The sequence below is a fragment of the Martes martes genome (assembly GCF_963455335.1).
Source record: "Martes martes genome assembly, chromosome: 8".
Classification (NCBI taxonomy): Eukaryota; Metazoa; Chordata; class Mammalia; order Carnivora; family Mustelidae; genus Martes; species Martes martes.
In genome coordinates this window covers 119,719,863-119,742,553 of record NC_137895.1, presented here as the reverse complement: position 1 = coordinate 119,742,553, position 22,691 = coordinate 119,719,863, and the positions used below count along the sequence as shown (strand labels likewise).

Below are 22,691 nucleotides of genomic sequence, written 5' to 3'. Positions count from 1 at the left end.
AATATTTCCACTGCATTCTGTGGCAGACTGTTAATATTAGGACTGCAGAAACAAAGTGGCTCTCTTTTGCAATGTTTATGAATCATATGCATTTGAATTATCCATTTTTTTCCTTTTTTCTCAGGTGGATTAAAGCTGACAGTAAAGTAGATGTTGAGAGTAGTGTAAATCATTTCTCTCTGGCTAAAATACATTGCCAAAAGCCATCTCTTTAATCTAAGAAAAAGATTAAAAATGCATGTTGATAGGTCCTAACTATCAGACAACTTCCACTATTACGATGAAAAATCTGTTCCCCTCTCAGTTGCCTTTGAAGACTCTTTGAGCAAGTCGATTTGAAAAACAGGGATTTAAAAATCTGCTTGTTTTACTGGTGAAGGACATTTGCATTTTTTCATTTAAAGGAATTAGTTTGTTCTCCTGGCTTGTTCCTCGTGGGTACTTGCTGTTCTAATACACAGAAAAAAGCTCGATCATCTTTGATCCACAGAAATATCTTGTATTTAGAAAACCTCAACTTTGCAAAAGAGTTACGCATGGTGTTCCCATCTGAAGGTGCTGTTGGCTTGGTTTAAATGCCTTGGTCTGAGTAACTGTCATGATTTTTATGATTAAAAACACTTAGCCCATTCAACAAGAGTAGTGACTAATTCTGTTTGGCCTTTCTAATACGTTGGATAAGTCATGAAGGAGTTGCAATGGATTTATGTCTGTTTAACAATATGTATTTATCAAAGAGAAATTGGTAGCAAGGGTTTGGAGATTTGTTTTGGGGGGGGGCAGTTAACAAATAGTATAATGAGGAATCAACCAAAAGATTAATTTGTAAGCAGCAGTGCACATCTTCTATGGGTTTTAAAAAGGCTTTATTTACACAAACATCAGGGCTGGGTACCTTCTGAAGAGCAGGCTCTAGAATCAGAATGTCATTTCTAATAGATCTGACCTTTCCTTCAGATAACTAAGCATTATTTTCTCTGTTTAGGCCCAAGGAAAAACAAATAAAAGGTAAAGGGATTAAAGGGAATACATATAAGGCAAACATTTCTCTTTTTTTTGCATTATATATTATTAATTAAACTGTGGCCTTTGTTATAAATGTAATGATTCATTAAACTATATCATGTAATATATTTTTATTATGATGATTGAATTTTTATAATTCACTATTAGGTGTTCATGCTCCCTTATACAAGTTTTTTAAAACAACAAAGTTTTACAGCAAAAATGGATACGAGGAAGCCACAGGCAACAAAACTGATTTATTATCAGTAAATATAGATAAGGTAGACAGCATATAATTAAGCTTACACAATCTTTTTTACCATTGTGAATTGGTAATTGTATTACAGTATCCTCTGGGGGAAAAAAAGCCTCAAAATTTAACTTCCTTTGCTGCCGAAGCTATTTTAAAGTGCCGTATTATTCATTAAGCATTAATTAAAGAACAGCAGGATAATTAGTAGGATCATCAATATTACAAGTAACATTAGATTGCTCCAGAAGGGGGTAATTTAACTAGAAACACTTTAAATTTTCTCAAGTAGTGCAGCTGATAGATTAAGAAAACAAAACAAAACAAAACTCCACTAAGGGGACACAGACTGTAAATCACTGTTTGGAAATAGGTATTTCTGTATTTATTTTGTGAGGCAAAACAATAGGGCTGAATTAGGTTAGTAACTTCTAAAGGTACAGGGGTAACCGCAGATTCTAAGAAGGCAAAACTCTTCTAATTCTCATGAAAAGGAAAGGGCCCACTATTGGTCCCACAGGGCTCTGATTAATATCTCACAATGCGCTCGAAAACACTGAAAAATGTTCTTTGCAAGCTTGATACTCAAGGTGTGAACTCATAAACAACCATCCTATTTGAAAGTTAGCCATTGCTTAGGGTTTTCTATCAGTATCTTATCAATTGCATTCTCAGTGATACCTCTAAGCAACATTTTAGGAACAATGTTGGTGAGTATATGAGAATAGCCGTGACCTCCGTATTTCATTAGCCGATGCTTCGTATGTATGTCATGCGCCATCAGAATTCGGTCTTCATAGCCCTCATCCACCAGAAGACGCACTCTGTGAAAAATGTTAACTCATTAAATGGCATTGGTCTCACATTTAAAATTATCAGGGCGCTTGAAACGTTTTACTCATAGACGTATTATGCTTGCTGTAGAAATACTGCCTTCCGCTATGGCACGGGTAGCGGGAGGCCCTCATTAAATACTCCGCAGTGATGATAAAGATAGCACTGCATCCTAGTAGGAGCCTGGTCCTTATTCCACGCACAGAGAAATTTCTAGCCTGTGGTATTTATGACGACGCCAGCAATACTGCATTAAAAACAGTTTCTAATAGAATGTGCCAGCCATTCAGAAAGAAATACTTGGCATTTCACAAAGTAACTTTGTTCTGGATTTGTAGCCAGCTCTCTGCTCTAAAATCCCTCTCTTAGTGAACCCATTTTCCAGATTCCATTCTCTCTCTCACTCACTATCTCTCTGTCTCTCTCTCCTTTCTTCTAGCAAATACAATCAATGGCAATTTGTGATTTAAAAAGGGAAACAAAAGGAATCTTCGTACAAGTAAAAGATTCCGAGAGTAAAATCTGTTGTTTTGAAGGTGAAGGGCGTACCATCAGCTAGACTGTCATTTTTAAAAGGTCAAGAAAGGTACCTCTGTAGTTCGAGCATTGGTCCCTTTGAAGTAAGTATGGAAATTTTGGCTTAGTAGTTGTCTCGGAGCATTGGATTAAATCAACCAACAATTGATTCTGTCTTCCTTCTATTTCAATAAGATTGTAAATATCGAGATGTTCCTTTAAATTTATAGCCAGTTGCCTTGAGAATGGCTTTCCAACTTCTGTCTAAACATCTAATCCTCTTTGCTTTGTTAAATGCTGTAATCTATAGTGTGAGTCACCTCCTGACAGCTACCATCTGTGTGTGTCTGGACTCTGGGCACTGTCTGTCGTGACTTCTACGAGTCGCTGATGGCAGGAGGTGCAACTTGGAGACAGTGGTTCTTCTCTGGCATTCTCTACACGGGCTTGTCAGTCTCTGGATTCCCAAATGAATCTAGATGGTTGGACAGCACCTTCTTCCCAGAGACTAATTATTTAAAAGGTATCCTTTTTGTTTCTAGGACATTTTTTGCCATTCTGGTGCATGAGTCATATTTAATAATGACTAAAATAAGCAAATTGTGGACTACCACACAGAAACCTCAAACACAAAGCCTTGCCCTCCGAGAACAGATGTTTTAAAATAAAATTATAATTGAGGATGAGATCTTGTGTTTGTAGGTCAAAGGAAGGCAAGTGCCAGAGAAGAGCCACCCCGAGCCTTTTTGTCTAGAAATCTGTATTCGTGTCACATGTACCCAGGCATGTCCTGCAAGATCTTGGACTTCTGTTTGTGCCGCCATGGATATTTACCTCTTTAAGAATTTGTATAGCGTCCAAAAGCTCTTGTCTGACGTTACTTTTGGAACAGGCTCTCTTTAAGGAAATGCTCTGAGTTATATGATCATTTATGAAAAAAGAGGAAGATCTAACAGAATGCATACGCATTGCTGAAACTTAGCGTGACAAACCTTGATCCCCAACTGAAAAGGAGTATCATGTTCCTGGAAATTTTAGGGTACACTTCCCCCCTTATATTTTCTGAACATTTCCTGAAGTTTTTGTCTCTTTTCCGTGTCTGAGAAAAAAAATGGTGTCACGGTACTACAGAGGCATTTCGTATGGAGAAACAAATTCCTGTACGTGGCCTCGTGCCGTACCCTGACACCCAAAGTTATCAGATTGTGAGATAGTAAGGAAAGAGTATAATGGATAAGATACTCGTTGAAAAGTTAGAACCCATAGAACTCATTAAGTCAAAAATAGGGAGACCAGTTCCCACATGAGAAGAATATTGCCATGGCCCTTCAAACATAGTTATCTCCTGACTATCAAGATATAACTTGGCCACTCTTTTTTTTTTTTAAGTTTTTTTTTTTTTCCTTAAAGATTTTATTTATTTGAGAGAAAGCGAGAGAGCACGAGCAGAAGGGAGGGGCAAGAGGGAGACGGAGAAGCAGCCTCCCCGCTGAACAGGGAGCCTGATGTGGGACTCCGTCTCAGGACTCTGTGATCATGACCTTGGCCAAAGGCAGATGCTTAACCCACTGAGCCACCCAGGAGCCCTAACTTGGCCACTCTTAGAATAAAAGCTTCTCTCTCGTGCTGTGCCATTGTATGGAAGAACAGTAGTTCCAGTGATGCCGCCAGAAGGGAGGAACCACTGTAGATGAGAAGACAAATATGACAGTAATTATAGAAATACAAATGAGTTAGTGTTTTGCAAACAAATATTAGAGAGAGACTACAAAGTGTGAAAAGGCAGAGATATAATAAGATTTGAGAAATGGAGCATAAGATTGAAAACAGGTGTTAGACACAGAATTTCTGGTGCTGAAAACCAGAGGTAGGCAGAAGCGTGCTTCTCTGTTCTTGCAGTTCAGAGCTGTACGATGACTAAGGCTCGGAAAAGGACTGCCAATGGATGATGAAAATCAGGTGCCCAAGGCGGGGGGGGGGGGCGCGAGGGGTACCAGAGCACAAAAGGTCATTCAGTAATTACCGTGAGCTGTACTTGAGTCAAGTGACCTAATGTGTGATTTTCATTTAAGGACAATTAAGTATATGTATATGGATATACATAAACACACGTATACTTCATATAAATTTTGATGTATTTCCGTATGTCCAGAATGTTTATATTTGGTTCAAGGAAAGCTGACCAGAATGAAATTCTTGTTCTTGAATTAATAGCCAAAAGCTGCTAAGAAGGAATATGAGACGAGGTGTTGGTTGTCCTCCCCGCCCCATATCTCCTTTGTAGACCCCTTCTACAGATCCCTGCCCTCTTACTCAAGGTCCAAGAGCCTCATGAATAGTGTAGGCTTCCTCCTAAAGATACAAAAGACGCAGCTCACTGCCACAAAGGAGCTTAGGGAAAGGAATCAGGTCCTAAAAGCAAACTTGCTGTTTCTGAGATGAATTGTTTCCTCCTCGGGAAATCATGGTTTTGAGATCATGGAAGATGAAAAAGCCCTACCACACGGCCCACTTTAAATTCCAGGGAATATTCGCCTCTGAGTACGGCACAGGGGCCCTAGGAACACACGTTTGCCTCTACTGAATGGTGCTCCTGGGCAAGTAAAAATCATAACACAAGATGAACACACAAAAAAGAAACAATAAATCTGCGTATCAAAGAACTGATTTCAGTGGTTTAAAAAAAATTTTGAAGAGCTAGCTTCATCGGTCAGGTCAGTTTGCTTACGTATGGCCAACTGTTCATATGGACATAGCTAGGGTGGGAAGGATCAGCCAGCTCTCCCTGACGATATTAAACTTGAAGCGTCTTTTACTGTTACTGAGTTCATCAAGGAGTGACCACACACAGGGACAGAAGTAGGCACGCAGATGTAAAGGTTGACTGCCCAGGGTAAGAGCTGAGGGCTATCCCAGCTGTGACCACCAGCTCGAGATCTTTCCCTCAGGTGTGTATATCCCACTATTGCTGCTTGAACCTCAGTTTCTGGATGTCCCTTCTGTAGGTCAGTTCTCTTTACTTGTATTCCAAATGGGTTTCTACAGCCATAACCACATTGTGGTTCTTGTCATCATGGAAGACTACTGCCTCTCTGAAATCTCGATCTTGGGTTTCCCACTCTGACCACAAGTTACATCCCTCTATGTTTCCTCTCACCTCCTTCTGTGTATATCCCCCCACTTCAATCAGGCTTCTGGTTATTTGCCTCTGCTATATGACTCCTGTATCGTCCCATTTCTCTCTACACTCTCTTTCCTCCGTCTTGGACCCCATGACCCTCACTCAACCCCACCCCCATTCCCCGGGCTCTCAGCCATGTTTTTGAAGACAGAATCCCAACCGTCGGTCTCTCTAACTGTTCACATTTTCTGCCTCTCCTCAAAGCTTCCTTGGTCTTACTGCCAAAATACGCAACATTTCGGGTGGAAACAATCATCACATCGTGTGCATTGGTGCCACTCTGCAGTTTGTAAAGATCTTGAGTCTCACGTGGGTCTCACACACGACACGTCCCATCAGTGTCTCTCTCATTCCCTGAGCATCCATTCCCAGCCTTCTTCCTCTTCCACGAGGTCCTGCCCTGAATCTTTCCCTTCCTTCTCAGAAGATAACCATGTCTACTTCACAGGGACACTACCAAACGTGTGTGACCATATGTCCTCAGTTTCCTGTTCTCACCACGACATCTCTCTGCATTCACCCCATTGCTCGCCTTATCCCTTTCAACCAACTTTCCATTTGCTTCCCAGATTCCATCTGTTTGTCTCCTTAGAAGCCTCGCTCTGTAGCTCCTCTCTCCAGATTGTTTTAAGTTAGCATCGATTGACTATTTTCATATTCTGCACCAGACACTCACGTAAAAACTCTGCATACTTTATTTCATATAAATTCCATAGCAGCCCTGTAGAATGAGTACTGCTTCCCGGGACTGGTCTCGGTCTCGGTCTTTGTCTCTCTGCTTTTGCTCTCAGGCACATAACCATGCTCAACTCTTAACAAAACCTTCTCAGGGTGCTGCTGTGGCTTCTCGCTTTGGCCCTACACCCCTGCTTCCCTTTACCGCCAAGCTTCGTGAAAGAATACCCTCCACATGCTCTCTCCTCCCCCTTACCCCACCTCCTTCCTCAAGCCTTGACTGTGGAGACTGCACTTAACTAACTGCAAGACAGTCTCCAGCCTATGAAATCTAACGGACACTTTTCAGCCTTAACCGCGCTTGATGCCTGCCACCTGTCCAGTGTCCAAGCCCTTCTGCTTTAAGTATTCGCCTGCACCGACTCTCACCACAACACATTTCCCTGATATAAAAGCTTTTCAATCTGTCCTTGAGTGACTGTTCCTGAGTCCATCCCTTAAATATCAGTGTTCCCCAGGGTTCTGTCCTCATTCTCTTCTCTGAGTGATCTCATTCGTTCCCACGCCACCAACCATGACATATAGACCGAAGACGCCCGCATTTAGTCTCAGTTCAGATCCCTACCTTAAGCTTCCCACCCTTAACCATTTGCTCCACTGGAGAGCAACTCTTAGATACTCCCAAACCAGTCATCCTTGTTAATCCCGAATCTGTGTCTCCTCTCAGATTCCCGAATTTGGTGCATTCAAGGTTCACATGACCACGTAACCAAGACAAACCAGGTAGCCATCCGCCGTTAATTCCCAAAATTTTCCACTTGGTTGCAGAGAATGACTCATACGATTATTCGCTTAGACAGTTTGGAGGGGTTAGATCTTCTTATGATGGCTGGTCTTTAGACATTCTACTTACAGCGTTTAAGTTTCAATCATCTCCATAGTGAGTATTTTTGATAAAGCGTTTCAGAAATTCATTGTAGGAGGCTAGGACTTCAGCGTCGGCAACATGAGAAAGAAACTGCTTACTTCATTAGGGATAAAAAGAGGAAAACATCTTTGTTCTCTTATTATCGTGGCAGGGGTTAAGTATTATCTGTTTCTTGTCAGCTGCCCACCTTCACTGAACTTCTAAGGCTCCGCTAAGCTTTTGCCTACTTAGGATGACTCATTTCCTTCTTGAAATAATATATAAAGATTTTCTCCCTGCAATAGCATTGATACTTTTTTTCTGCAAGTCTCTGGTTCTGCCTGCATACTGTTTTCTGAATCTTTGCTAATACCCGCCCAGCTATGAATCAAAATGGGCTGGGAAGAGAGAATGCTATCAGAGATTTCATCATATTTACCTTCTAATTCTTTTATTATCGTCGGGCATGTCGATATCCGGGTTGAATTGGTAATGAAGGAGTTCGGTCCCAAAGAGATCATATTCCAAGTAACAGCCAAGTTGAGCAAACTCTAGTAGTTCATTTTTATCAAGTATAGTCCTAGAGACAATAAGACAGATGCACTGTTATTGTCAAGAGCACATCTTCCACATACACAGATTAAAAGTTCTAAGTGTACTGTGTACTGAAACATAATTGAAGTAACAGAACTTTTGAGTTGGCTCTTACGGTTTAACTATAAAATAGTAAATGCAATTTGTTACCAGAAATAAAGGAATTTACCCTTATCTAAAAGGGAGTTTTCTCTTCTAAAGTACTTGGGAGCTATAGACATTTTAATGATGCTGCCATTACTCAATAACAATTTTTAATTCTCCTTCAGAATTGTCTTCAGGATATGTTCCATATTCTTTTGAAAATCCTTCACAGCAGCGGGACAGCTATGAATTCTGGAAGCCAGCAAAGGGAATTTGGCATCAGTCTGGTGAATTACGTGAGTAATACTAATCTGGGTAAAATATGAAGCTAAGGTAAAGGAATAGGGTGATTTTCTTGTGAAGATCAGAAAGCAGTGACAAAATGAGTTCCAATGTCATTTTGGGCTTTATCATCATTTGTGAATATCACTGCAACTTTTCAAAAAGAGGGCAACACTCGTACAGCTATTTGGGTTCTGGTGTGCCTATTTTTTAAATAGAGTTTATTATTTCATGATAATTTTTATGGATGTCTTCTCATTTCTTTAGACATCATAGTAAGAATAGCACTGGTTTATGATGTAATACGATGTAAATGAACAGGAAAGAAGAGGTGTATAAGAGAAGCTCCAGCTACAAATAGGGGAGCAGAGTCCAGAGCAAGAGTAGATGTTCTCAAGAAATTTAACAAGTAAAAATTTAAAGAATTTTTAGCAAGTAAATTTAACAGGTAAAAAAGGGGTACATGAAGTTAACCCCCAAAATTCCCTGGTAGAGGGGCGCCTGGGTGGCTCAGTGGGTTAAAGCCTCTGCCTTCAGCTCAGGTCATGATCTCAGGGTCCTGGGATCGAGCCCCACATCAGGCTCTCTGCTCGGCGGGGAGCCTGCTTCCCTCCCTTCTCTCTGCCTACTTGTGATCTCTGTCAAATAAATAAATAAAATCTTTAAAAAAATACCATGGTAGAGATTCAAACACATAGAGAAAAAAAGAAAAAAAGAAGGAAGGAAAGAAGGAGGGAGAGAAATCAACCAATCAGTCAGGAGACAATATGGAAATAATGTGAACGCAAAACACACCCTTTAGACATTGTGTGAAGGCAGGTCAGGGTGCAGAGAATGGAAGTGATTGAAATCCCAAACTGGCCTGGCACAGAGTTGGAATATTAGATGATCATTGTCTTACAAGGCTTTTATCCACTGATATTCTATTACCTTGGCAATTCCAGGATACAAGGATTAAAGTACCATTATATGTCTATAAATCTGCTTTGAAGAGGTCAGAAGTATTTTCAGGGCCTTTCTTCCAAACCATAGGAGGGCCAATTAAGCCTCTGTATGTCATGAGTGCAAGAGCTTTCTGCTATCTTGGGATGCGACCTAGAAGGTGACTATTGACTTTCACTCTAAGCAGTCATATTGTAGCTGGTTCCATGTTATTCCATTCAACAATTCAGCATAACTGATAGTGCACAGTGTTGTTTTAGGCAGGGAGGCTAAAATATCTTTCTTTTGCACTATAAAATGTGCATTTGTTCTGTGCTATCTTCTGCTAATACCACTCCTTTTCCATCTTCTTACCCTGGAGACTGTCTTATGCTTCCAAAATTACTTGCCTAAAAGAATATGTGTTTTTCTATAGTAGACACATTGTGTTTTCCCCCAAAGAACCAGGCTTAAAAACAAAATATACACAATTAAAATAACATAAGAGGGAAGTTTAGTGTGTTTCTTTTGAGTCAGTTCCTTCGGTTTGTTAATTACCAATATGGGCAAGGTGCTGGGGTGGGTGAGGAGACAAGCAGGGGATGAAGGTGCCAATGACACCTTCGTTGGATCAAATAGCATCACACTCCTATTTCAGCTCGTAATGTCTTTCTCTTTCCTTTGGCCTAATGCTTTGAGACTAAGTTTTGTAAATTCTAAGTGACATTTTGAAATAGGTATTCAATGAAAAGTCTATGTTCAATGAAAAGCCCTAGGAGAGTTTTTAGTCTTAGTTACAACTGAAAACAAAAACTAAAGTTGCTTGGCATCATAAGAGCTGAAAATTATAAGAACTTACCTGTTGTGTCTGGCATTCTGCTAAGCACCTTATATCTATTACCCCATTTAATATTCTCTGTAATTCCACTGATCTCAATTTTACAGATGGAGAATTGGAGAAATGAGAGATTAGAAACTTATTCAAGGTGATGTGTTAGCATACGAGTTCATTTCAATGCTGGAATCAGATATCTTAACCATCATTCTATATGACTTCTCCTACTGCCAAACGTTTTGTGCTCAAAGGACTTTGTCCAGAATTATACTGGTGATAGCACATTAAGCATTGTTTTAATCTTTATTTTGAACTTGATTTCCCTCCCCACAAAATGCACTTGAAAAATAGGGAATTTCCCATCAAACGGTAGCATGGGGACATGGCAGTGATAAACCCAAAAAGTAAGAAAGGATTACTTTGTACATTTCGGTAACTGTTAGCTCAGAGGATAAATACATATGGTAGGCAGGAGTTGACCATTACAGTTATATTGGACAATTTGAATGACACAGTCAAAGGAGGAGAAGGAACTGTATTAATGATGACCACTGCTTACTTTCTTACTAGGAACGTGATATTGCTCTAAGGCTCTCAGGGGCACATATTAAGCGTCTTCTAACACCAGATCACACCTCTGTCCTGAAGTCCAGAATTGCATATCTAATTGCCTGTTTGCCTTCTCCACTTAGATGTCTAATAAACAACTCAAACTTAACATGTCTCTAACTAGAGCCCTCATCTACCACCCTAAACCAGCTGTTCCGACACCCTTCCCTCTCTCTGCTGATGGCAACTCCATCTATCATTTGCTCAGGCTAAACGACTTACTGTCATCCTTGACTGCTTTCTTCATCTCACACTACACATCCAGCCTATTGGGACAGCTTTTGGGGTCAACTTTCAAAATGTGACCAGAATATGGTCATGTCACCATATCTCCTGCTACCCTCTGGCCCAAATCACCACCATCTCTTTCTCAACTGCTCTCCTCACTCTTCTGCCTTTGCTCTGCTGCGGGCTATTCAAATATGGTGACGAAAGTGCTATCAACTACAACTAAGTCAGATCAGGTCTCTCATGTGCTCAGAATTCACCAGTGACTTCCCATTTCCCACAGAGAAAAACCTAAGGCCTTGCAGTGACCCATGAGGCCACGTGTGATCCCTTTAATGTGGTCGTATAACAGCCTCATCTAACAGAGGAATGGGGAATAATAAGGATCCAATTCTCCAGATGTCAATTTTATACAAATGCTTCTAATATTATAAATGTTATCTGAGAACATCACCACAGATGAAGATATTTTTCTAGAGGAAGGCTAACATGTTTAATAAGAGTCATCAGCACATGTAAGTTTCAAAAGCAACCCCTGGAATTCTTATTCTGTAGAACAGCACATAGAAAGTAGTATGATTTGGGGGGCGGAGGGGGGGGTACTGGTCCTTTTAAAAATTTCATAGTCACATGGAAAGGAGAAGATTTCTTCAGAAGAAGAGTAAAAGTTGTTATTTTGGACATTTGGAAAGTGCAGTTAAAAAAATGAAGCTGACAAATTTGCTATCATTAAAGAGCCAGGAGATAGATAGATGAAATCATACATTATACATTATATACTATATATTATGCATTGTATATTATTATTTTTACTGACATTTGGTGATATGACACCCTCTGGATAACTGAACATTAGTGTGAAGGAAACTGAGAAATGAATTCACTTTCATTCTCCTCACTGATGTGCAAAATCCATGGGGAAAAAATATCGTCAGTGATCATACACAATTTTCAAAAGAAAGTCCTGGAAAAAACCCAGAATTTGGTATGAGATGTTAATGTGAGATAGGATGGGAGAGATAGGTGAAGCAAAAAACAAAACCAAACCAAACCAACAAACAAAAAAACCCCACATAATAATCATCAAGTATTTAAAATAGCCCTATCTCATTTAATCCTTGCAAAAACTGTATGAGGAAGGTGGGATCATCCCCATTTCATAGATGAGGAAACCAAGACTCAGAAAAGCTAAGTAACTCAACTTCCCAAATGACAGGTTGAGAATAAAGCCAGACTCTGTTTGTCTCAGAAGCCATGTTCTTAGGCCACGCTGCCCCTTTCTGTGATGGGAGTGTCCCCCACGTACTCCTCACCAGCACTCAACTATGAGTCGTGCACCCCCCCCCCCACAGAGACATCTTGGAGCAGCCCTGCACCATTACTGTCTAACAAGGTGACTTCACCACATTAAATTGCCATTCACTTGGATGACTTCCACGGACTGTCAAGGTGCTACTGAAGTTGCATTTATGCAAGTGACTTTTTTTCACTTGGAGGAAGGCTTGACCCCAAATGTCAGAATGGTACCCTGGGAAAATGTACTCTGCTTGACGCCTTTCAGATGAGGATTAGCAGAGGTCCTGCCCCCCTCCAGTCATCAGTGATCTCCTGGCACTTCTTATAGAAGTGGAGGTGTCAACTCCAGCCAGTTCTGTTCATTCCATATTCTATATCCATGAAAATTATCTTCTTTCTTATTCCAATCTTCCCCAGCCTTTAAGGTAAGTATTTTTCACCTCTTGGCCTAACAGGCACTGGGGTGATTTTGAGATACAAAGAGCCTACTGCCTTTCACACTGGAGAAAGTCCCTTCTTCAAGGTGGATGAAGTGATTGCAATGTCATTTGTAAAATATCCTGGGATTTCCTGGGAAGAAGCTGAAATTTTTGTGTCAAGTATTCTTGTCATTCATATTTTATATATATTATTTCTTCTACTTCATGTTTTATACTTTTGCTGCCTAACTAATAAACTAATTCTCTCTATATAAGGAACAGGCATAAATTTAGAACAAACATACTGCCATCAGTCCCCCCCCCCAAAAAAATGGTACCTAAAATGATCTGGCAATCTTCATTTTCAGAATATGGTTATCATTTACTAGCATTTTAAGGCTGGTACTAAATCGCAGGAGAGTCGATTCTGTTTCTCAAACCTCTTTATATTCTAGATCTTATCCAAGTGCTGAGGGGTTTGGTTTAATGTCAAAATGTATTTTGAGTGGGAGCAAGGAAGTCTGCGTGAAGTGATAATTTAGATGAGGGTCTGTGGGCTGTCTAGGTAGAAAGAAGGAAGGAGCGGAGGAAAGGATATGATTCGTGGGTGTGATCAAGATGATAACAGTATCTAACATTTGTCTTGGGTTTTCCAGTTTCAAAGAACTCTCAAATGCATTATTTCATTTCATACATTCAGGCACACCTTCCTGAATTAATTCAGCAAGCACCTACTATCTTGTACTATTACCTACCTTGTGCTAGCCTCCACTGGGGATACAGACATGAGGAAGAAATTTGAGCTGCTGTCTTAAGGAACGTAAAGTCCAAGGAAAGGAGATAAGCATTTAAACTAATAATGACAATTAAAAGTGTTGAAAGCTTTTTTTTGGTACAACTAAATATGAAGTGTTATGAAAGGACAGTAAAAGGAGACACTCATTTGAGTGGAGTTTATTGAATAGAAGACTGTTCAGAGAAAGGTTAGGGGGGTTCAGGTGTTGAGGGATGGATGATAAAGAACATCTGTTGAGAGGGGAAAAAAAAAGAAAGAATCTTGTTACTGAAGACAATGCTGTGATTTTCAGAGCTAAAGTGCATGAGGGTAGAAACAACCATCCATTTATGCAACCACCTATAAGAAATTATTGATCATCAACTTATAGTATGAGATATTTGCTGGATAAACAAAGACAAATAACACACTGTCCCATCCTTTAAGAGATTCAGGGTCTATTAGAAAAAAAGAGACAAATAATTGTTTTACAGACCTACCAAGGATAATAATAAAATTACTGCTAGGAACTGTGCTGGCTCAGAGAAAGGGATAACAGATCCTGTTTGGCTCATTCAGGAAAGGCTTTGTAAAAAGAAAACCTCTCATAAGCTGCAGATTGAGAAGCATGTAAGAATAATGAGCACAGGGCACTGAGCATCACAGCCCGTGTGGCATTAACCCCAATGTGGCGCATGTGCTAGATAGAGATCATGGGAGATGCGGTGGAGGGATGGGTGTAGACCAGATGATCAGGACATCCGGATTTTGTGGCGAAGGTGAAGGGGTCCTTTAAGAGCTACAAGTCGGGGTTGAGGAATGTCATCCAATTTGCACTTGGAAAGATCGAGATGGTGGCCACATGGGCAAAGCTAAGGGAGCCCTCCTTGTTTGGAGACTATTAACAGTGGTTCAGATGGCAGATGAGGGACTCACTTAACAACAGAGGACTGGCTAGGAGGCGTCCTATCTGGGGATCTTTGTGAGGTTGGCAGGTTTCATCATGTGAGAGTGCACGGAAGGGAGGAATTTAACATCTGGGTGAATAACGCCGTCCTTGACAAGAATAGGGCAAACAGCAGGAAGAATAAGTGATGAGTCACCATCCCCATAGTGACAGCGACAGAGAAGGAGACTCAAGGGCCTGTCTTGGGCAGTTGATTAGATGTTGGTGTCATTGAATGATACCAAGAGCATGAGGGGAGTCTGTTCTGAAACTCACAGTCCATCGGTAAAATAGTTATGCCACATAGTATCATTATTGCATAGATGAAGAAACTAAAGCTTGGATCTCTTAAGTGATCGAAACCCCAGATATTCCTACTCCTAGGGCCCTTTCCAATACACGGACTGTGGTTGTGCAGTCATCCATCTGCCATTACAATCTGTGAATTCCTGGGCCCAGAGGCTTTGCACCATGATTTAACAGCACTAATGTGAGATCAGACTAGCTCAGGGCCTAATGCAGAGAGCAGCACAGGACATATTCATTGCTAAAACTTAATGAACTTGACCGAGAGATTTTTTTTTAGAGTTGGCATACAAATACAATAATCAATGGATCTGTAAACAACTGATTTATTAAAAACAATGTTGAATTTCAAAGACTGATTCTTTTTAAGATTATTTATCACAAAGTAATTCCCAAGAAAAACTCTGTCTCTCTCCCCACTGAATTCTTCAGTTTAAACCAATGAATATTTGTACAGAAAATGTTATGTAAGATTCTTTATTACTTTATGGGAGTTTTTCAACAACTGCTTAAGAGAATTATTAAACTCACCTAGAACTAACTATCCACGTAATAACCTATGAGTGTTTAAATATTTATCATGGAATATTTCAAAAAAATTAATACAAAAATAAATAAATTCAATATTAATATAATTCTAAAACACTATTCTTGTATATTCCTATATTGCTAATAGCAGTTGCATCTTACAAATCTGAAAAATTCTTAACTGACAAATTTCAATTAATTTATTTTTAATACTGAAATAGAAACTAAATAGAAAGAGGCAAGTTTTGTTTTTTTTTTTTTATTTTAATTCCAGTGTCGTTAACATACAGTGTTATATTAGTTTCAGATGTACAATGTAGTGGTTCAACAGTTTCATAGATTACTCAGGGCTCACAAGATAAGTATGCCCTTAATCCTGTTAACCTATTTCGCTCATCCCCCCATCTCCCTTCCGCACTGGTGACCATCTGTTCATTCTCTAGTTAAGAGTCTCTTTTTTTGGCTTCTTTTTTTTCCAGTTTGTTTTGTTTCTTAAGTGCCACATATGAGTGAAGTCATATGGTATGTGTCTTTCTCTGACCGGCTTTATTCTCAACCTGTCATTTGGGAAGTTGAGTTACTTAGCTTTTCTGAGTCTTGGTTTCCTCATCATTTATTTCACTTAGCATTGTGCTCTCTAAATCCACCCATGTTGTTGCAGATGGCAAGATTTTGTGGGGTCTTTTTTTATGTCTGAATAATATTCCATTGTATATGTACCACTTCTTCTTTATCCACTTATCTATTGATGGACACCTGGGTGCCTTCTATAGTTTGGCTATTGTAAATAATGCTGCAATAAACATAGGGATGCATATATCCCTTTGAATTAGTGTTTTTGTATTCTTTGGGTAAATACCCAGTAGTGTGATTCTTGGAATGGACGGTAGTTCTATTTTTAACTTTTTGAGGAAACTCCATAGTCTTCCACAGTGACTGCACCAATGTGAATTCCCACCAAGAGTGCAAAAGAGTTTTTTTTCCTCCACATCCTCACCAACACTTGTTGTTTCTTGACTTTTTGGATTTTAGCCATTCTGACAGGTGTGAGGTGATATCTCATTGTGGTTTTGATTTGCATTTCCCTGATGGTTGAGTGATGGTGACCATCTTCTCATATGTCTGTTGGCCACTGGTTATCTTCTTTGGAGAAAGGTCTATTCATTTCTTCTATTTCTTAATTGGATTGGTGTGTGTGTGTGTGTGTGTGCACGTGCGCACGTGTGTGTGTGTTTTAAGTTGTTTAATTTCTTCTTATATTTTGGATACTAACACTTTATCGGGTAACTCCTTTGCAAACATCTTTTCCTATTCAGTAGGTTGTCTTTTAGTTTTGCTGGTTGTTTCCTTTGCTGTACAGATGCTTTTATTTTGATGTAGTCCCAGTGTTTTATTTTTGCCTTTACTTCCCTTGTCTCAGGAGACATATCTAGAAAGATGTTGCTATGACCAATGTCAGAGAAATCACTGCTTGTGCTCTTTTCTAGGATTTTTATGGTTTCAGGTCTCACATTTAGGTCCTTGACCCATTTTGAGTTTATTTTTATGTATGGTATAAGAAGGTAGCCCAGTTTCATTCTTTTGCATGTAGCTGTCCAGTTTTCCCAACATCATTTGTTAAAGAGACTTTTTTTTTCCCCGTTACATATTCTTTTATCCTTTGTCAAAGATGAATTAACCAGATGATTGCGGATTTATTTCTGGGCTTTCTATTCTGTTCTACTGATCTATGTGTCTGTTTTTGTGCAGGTACCATACTGTTTTGATTACTACAGCTTTGTAATATAACATGAAATCTAGAATTGTGACACCTCCAGTTTTGTTTTTCTTTTTCAAGATTGCTTTGGCTATTTAGGATTTTTTGGGGTTCCATACAAATTTTAGAATTGCTTATTCTGGTTCTGTGAGAAAAGCTGTTGGAATTATGATAGGGATTGCATTAAATTTGTAGATTGCTTTGGGTAATATGAACATTTTAACAATATTTGCTCTTCTAATCCATGATTATGGAATATCTTTCCATTTGTGTCATCTTCATTTTCTTTCATCAGTGTTTTATAGTTTTCAGAGTACAGGTCTTTCACTTCTTTGGCTAAGTTTATTCCTAGGTATTTTTGTTGTTTTTGATGCACTTATAAATGGATTATTTTCTTAATATCTCTTTCTGCTGCTTCATTATTAGTGTATAGAAATGCTACGGATTTCTGTATATTATTTTTGTATCCTGCAACCTTACTGAATTCATTTATCAGCTCTAATAGTTCTTTGGTGAATTCTTTAGTGTTTTCCAGATACAGTATCATGTCATTTGCAAATAGTGATGGTTTTACTTCTTCATTACCAATTTGGATGCCTTTTATTTCTTTTTGTCGTCTGATCGCTGTGGCTAGGGCTTCCAGTGCTATACTGAATAAAAGTGGTGAGAGTGGACATCCTCACCTTCTTCCCGACCTTAAGGAAAAATCATTCAGTTTTTCCCCAGTGAGTATGATGCTAGCTGTGGGGTTTTCATACATGGCCTTTACTTTGTTGAGGTATGTTCTCTCTAACCCTACTTTGTTGAGGGTTTTTATCATGAACGGATGTTGTACTTTGTTAAATGCTTTTTCTGCATCTACTGAACTGATCATATAGTTTTTGTCCTTTTTCTTATTGATGTGATACATCAAATTAATTGATTTGGGAATACTGAACCACCTTTGCATCCCAGGAATAAATTCCATGTGATTGTGGTGAATGATTTTTTTAATGTATTGTTGGATTCAGTTTCCTACTACTTTTGCTGAGGATTTTTGCATTTATGTTCACGAGAGATATTATCCTATGGTTCTCCTTTTTTGTGGTATCTTTATTTCATTTATGGGTAACGCTGGCCATATAGAATGAATTTGGAAGTTTTCCTTCCTCTTCTATTTTTTGGGGGGAATAGTTTGAGAAAAATAAGTATTAGCTGTTCTTTAAGTGTTTGGTAGAATTAATCTGGGAGGCCATCCAGACCTGGACTTTTGTTTGTTGATAATTTTTGATTAATGATACAAGTTATTGCTGGTAATTTATCTGTTAAAGTTTCCTATCCTTTCCTGTTTGAGTTTTGGTAGTTATATGTTTCTAGGTTTTCCAAATTATTGACATATAATTTTTCATAATATTCTCTTACATTCATTTTATTTCTGTAGTGTTGGTTGTGATTTTGCCTTTGTCATTATTGATTTTATATGAATCCCCCCACCCCGCCTTTTTTTGTGTGTGATGAGTCTCACTAGAGGTTTATCAATTTTGTTGATCTTTGCAAAGAACCAGTTCCTGGTTTCATTGATCTGTTCTATTGCTTTTTTACTTTCAATGTCATTTATTTATGCTCTAATCTTTATTATTTCCTTCCTTCTGCTGGTTTTGAGTCTTGTTTGTACTTCTTTTTCTAGCTTCGTAAGGTGTAAGTTTAGGTTGCTTCATTGAGATTTTTCTTGCTTTTTGAGTTGATGTATTGCCACATACTCTCCTCTTAGTACTGCTTTTGCTGCATCCCAAAGACTGTTGTGTTTTCATTTTCATTTTCATGTAATTTTTGATTCCTTTGATTTCTTAGTTGACACATTTGTTGTTTAGTAACATGTTATTTAACCTCCATGTATTTGTGTTCTTTCCAGCTATTTTCTTGTGGTTGACCTAGTTTCATAACATTGTGGTCAGAAAAGATGCATGGTATGACTTCACATTTTTGAATTTGTAGAGACTTGTTTTGTGGCCTCTGTGATCTCTTCTGGAGAATGTTCCATGTGCACTTGAAAAGAATGTATCTTCTGCTGTTTTGGGATGGAATGTTCTGACTATATCTATTAGATGCATCTGGTCCAGTGTGTCATTCAAAGCCATTGTTTCCTTGTTGATTTTCTATTTGTATGATCGGCCCATTGACGTTAAGTGGGATGTTAAAGTCCCTTACTGTTATTGTGTTACTATTGATTATTTCCTTTATGTTTGTTAATAAAAGCTTCATGCATTTGGATGCTTCCATGTTGGATGCATGAGTATTTACAATTGTTATATTTTCTTATAGGATTGTCCCCTTTATTATTATATAGTGCTTTTCTTTGTATCTTGTTACAGCCTTTGTTTTAAAGTCCATTTTGTCCAATATAAGTATTGCTATGCCAGCTTTCTTTTGACATCCATTTCTATGATGTTTCTCCATCCCATCACTTTCAATCTGCAGGTGACTTTAGGTCTATAAGTCTCTTGTAAGCAGCATATAAATGGGTCTTGGTTTTTCATCCATTTTCTCATCCTATGTCTTTTGAAGTATTTAGATAATTTATATTCAAAGTGATTATTGATAGATGTGTATTTATTTCCATTTTGTTACTTATTCTGTGGCTGTTTCTATAGATTTTCTCTGATCCTTTCTTCTCTTGCTCTCTTAGGGTTGGCTGGCTTCCTTTAGTGATATACTTGGATTCCTTTCTCTTTATCTTTGCCTATCTATTATAGGTATTTTTTTTGCTTGTGGTTACTCTTAGGTTTGTATATAACATCTTCTGCATATAGCAGTCTATATTAAGTTGATGGTTGCTTAAGTTTGAACCCATTTTTTGCTCCTCTCCTTCCTACCCCACATTTTGGTTATATGGTGTCATATTTTACATCCTTTTATTTTGTGAATCCCTTGACTGATTTTTACAGATATCCTTACTTTTACTGCTTTTATGTTCCCTACTTTTCTTACTCTTATTTATGGTCTTCCTTTCCACTCAAAAAGTCCTTTATGTTTCTTGTAAGGCTAGGTTAGGGGTCATGAACTCCTTACCTTTTGCTTGTCTGAGAAACTCTTTATTTCTCCTTCTATTCTGAATGATAGCCTTGCTGGATAGAATATTCTTGGTTTCAGACTTTTTCCTGTCAGCACTTTGAATAGATCATGCCACTCCTTTCTGGCTTACAAAGTTTCTGTTCAAAAATCTGCTCGTAGCCTTATGGGGTTTCCCTTGTATGTAACTGTCTTCTTTTGCTGCTTTTTATTAAAAAAATTATTTATTTCAGGGAGAGGGGAGGAGCAGAGGAAGAGGGAGGGAGAGAATCTCAAGCAGACTCCTCCCCACTGAGCACAGAGCCTGACATGGGACTCAATCCCAGGACCCTGAGGTCATGACCAGAGCTGAAATCAAGAGTTGGAACCTCAACTGACTGAGCCATCCAGGTGCCCCCTTTTGCTGCTTTTAAGATTTTTTTTTTTTTAATCAGTACTTTTTACCATTTCTACCAGGTGTCTTGGCATGGACTTCTGAGCAGATCCACTGAAGCCTAGGTGAGTGGGGCTTGGTGTAAACAAGTCAGTTAGTAGATGGTGGTGCCTTGCTGGCTCCCACAGGTAGCTGTGTGTTTATGCTGAGGGGCAAGGGAGGGAGAGGACATCTTACAGCTCATTTGTTCCTGAAGGGGTCTTCCCCTGATCCCTGCCCCTCCACACATGCTCAGAGATGAGTAAATAGCTTTCCCTCCCATATACTCCAGGCATTTTTCAAACTGCTGCTTCTAGGCTGTATCGGCATGGACTCTTTGTTGTGCTGTCTCTTTAAAGGCAGGCATTCAGCTTCCTGTTCCCCTCTCGGCTTTCCCAGAACTGAGCCCCCCAGGTTTCAAGTCCCTCTGGTTAAGTTCTGGTAAGAACTCACAAAATTTGGACCTCTTGCCTTCAAAGCCAAATGTTCTGGAGATTTGTCTTCCTGTGCAGGCTCCCCCAAGTATTAGTCTATTTCTCTCTCCTCTCCTCACCCAGGGCTGCCCCATCCCCCAAGGACAGCCAGCCCATTTCACTCCACACTGTGTCTCCACCCTTTGTGCCCTCTTTGATGTGGCTGCTTCTCTGCTTTCAGTGGCGGAGTTTGTTCCAGTAGTCTTCCGGACATCTTCTGGGTTATTCACACGGATGCGTTACTGTGTTGTATTTGTGGGACAAGGTGAGCTTAGAGTCCTCTTACTCTGTCATCTTCCCAGCCTCCCCCTGAAGAAGGTAAGTTCTTAATGTGCGGTCTAAACATTGCGATGGATAGAAAGTATAACTTGTTATTTCAATTACATATTGCCCAGAAACTTTGGTTTCACAGAAAGTCAGACCTGCAGTTAGAACTGGTGCAGTCGCATGAACATGCTTGTTAATTCCATATATGTAAGCATTTTTAAAATTTTTTTTAATTTTTTTATAAACATATAATGTATTTTTAGCCCTAGGGGTACAGGTCTGTGAATCGCCAGGTTTACACACTTCACAGCACTCACCACAGCACACCCCCCCATGTCCATAACCCCACCACCCTCTCCTGACGCCCCCCTACCCCCAGCAACCGTCAGTTTGTTCTGCGAGATTAAGAGTCTCTCTTATGGTTTGTCTCCCTCCCGATCCCATCTTGTTTCATTTATTCTTTTCCTACCTCCCAACCCCCCCACGTTGCCTCTCCACTTCCTCATATCAGGGAGATCATATGACAGTTGTCTTTCTCCGATTGACATATGTATATGTAAGCATTTTAAAGCTTCATTTATCTTTTGGTATTAAGACATTGCTTTTATGGGACAGTCTTTCTAACATGAGAAAACCATTGGGAATGAAAAGCAATAGAAAAATAATTCAGGTTGCTCTGTGTTAATTTTATTCCCCATTATCTACAGTTGAACAAGGATCTTCCTCTTACTTTATTCACTTCCCTGATTGCACGAGTCCCCACCTTACAGAGATTATTTAATGACATCATAGAAGGAATGATGTCACACTTTCAATATTATGACTTAAGTGTCGGCTTACGCAAAAGGAACAGATGGCTGCAAGAGAGAAAAACCCTTGTTTAAATTAGACTAAAACCAGAAGTTGGCTCTGATTTGTGAAGCGTAATTAAAACTTTATTTTAAAATACATTTCACAGTTTATATACCCTAGGAAGAGCTTTTTACCATATGAACTTTCCAGCTGCCACATAGCACAAAAGAGCTTGCGTTTTTCATGTTAGGCGGTACACAGTTCAGGGAATGATGGTATTGAGAAGAGTGAAGATAAATCTCATAGACATAGCAATCCTATTTGTTAAAATGTCACATTCCATGGGAATGGTGTCAGACTCATGAAAAATTTCTTTAGAAAAAAAAAATTACTGGTAGAAGGTTTGGGTGGGTATAATGCACTGGAGAGAATACCTGACCAGTGCCTTCTTTGGCCCCCCGTATGGGCTGGTCTGCCCATATAGTCTGCTAAAGCGTAGCGTACAATCTGGGATACAAATATCAATTACCAGCATAACTTAATTATATTTTATTTGGGGTTATTTCTGTATTTTAAGATGTTCTGCTGCCTTTCAGTCTGTCACACATTTGTCTGGACTTTTTAAAAAAATTATTAATATACAGGTCCCACAATGAAAGGAAATCCATGATAAACAATAATGGGGGGGGAATCCACATAACACTTTAGGGGTTAGGAGTAATTTTTCTTAACCCCTTTTGACAGATGAGCAA

The 22,691-nt window shown here is 39.1% G+C and overlaps 1 protein-coding gene across 2 annotated transcripts in view; it reads right to left on the bottom strand.

Annotated features, from left to right (window-relative positions):
* Positions 1-1,243: 1,243 nt before the first annotated feature.
* Positions 1,244-22,691, bottom strand: part of PTER (phosphotriesterase related) — a 68,023-nt gene continuing 46,575 nt past the window's right edge. For both annotated transcript variants that reach the window (XM_080811908.1, XM_080811909.1), the window contains exons 4-5: positions 7,808-7,948; positions 1,244-2,079 (exon numbers count right to left, since the gene is read on the bottom strand). In XM_080811908.1, the coding sequence (XP_080668034.1) occupies positions 1,869-2,079; positions 7,808-7,948 (352 nt within the window). In that variant the 3' untranslated portion in view covers positions 1,244-1,868. The remainder of the gene's footprint in view (positions 2,080-7,807; positions 7,949-22,691) is intronic.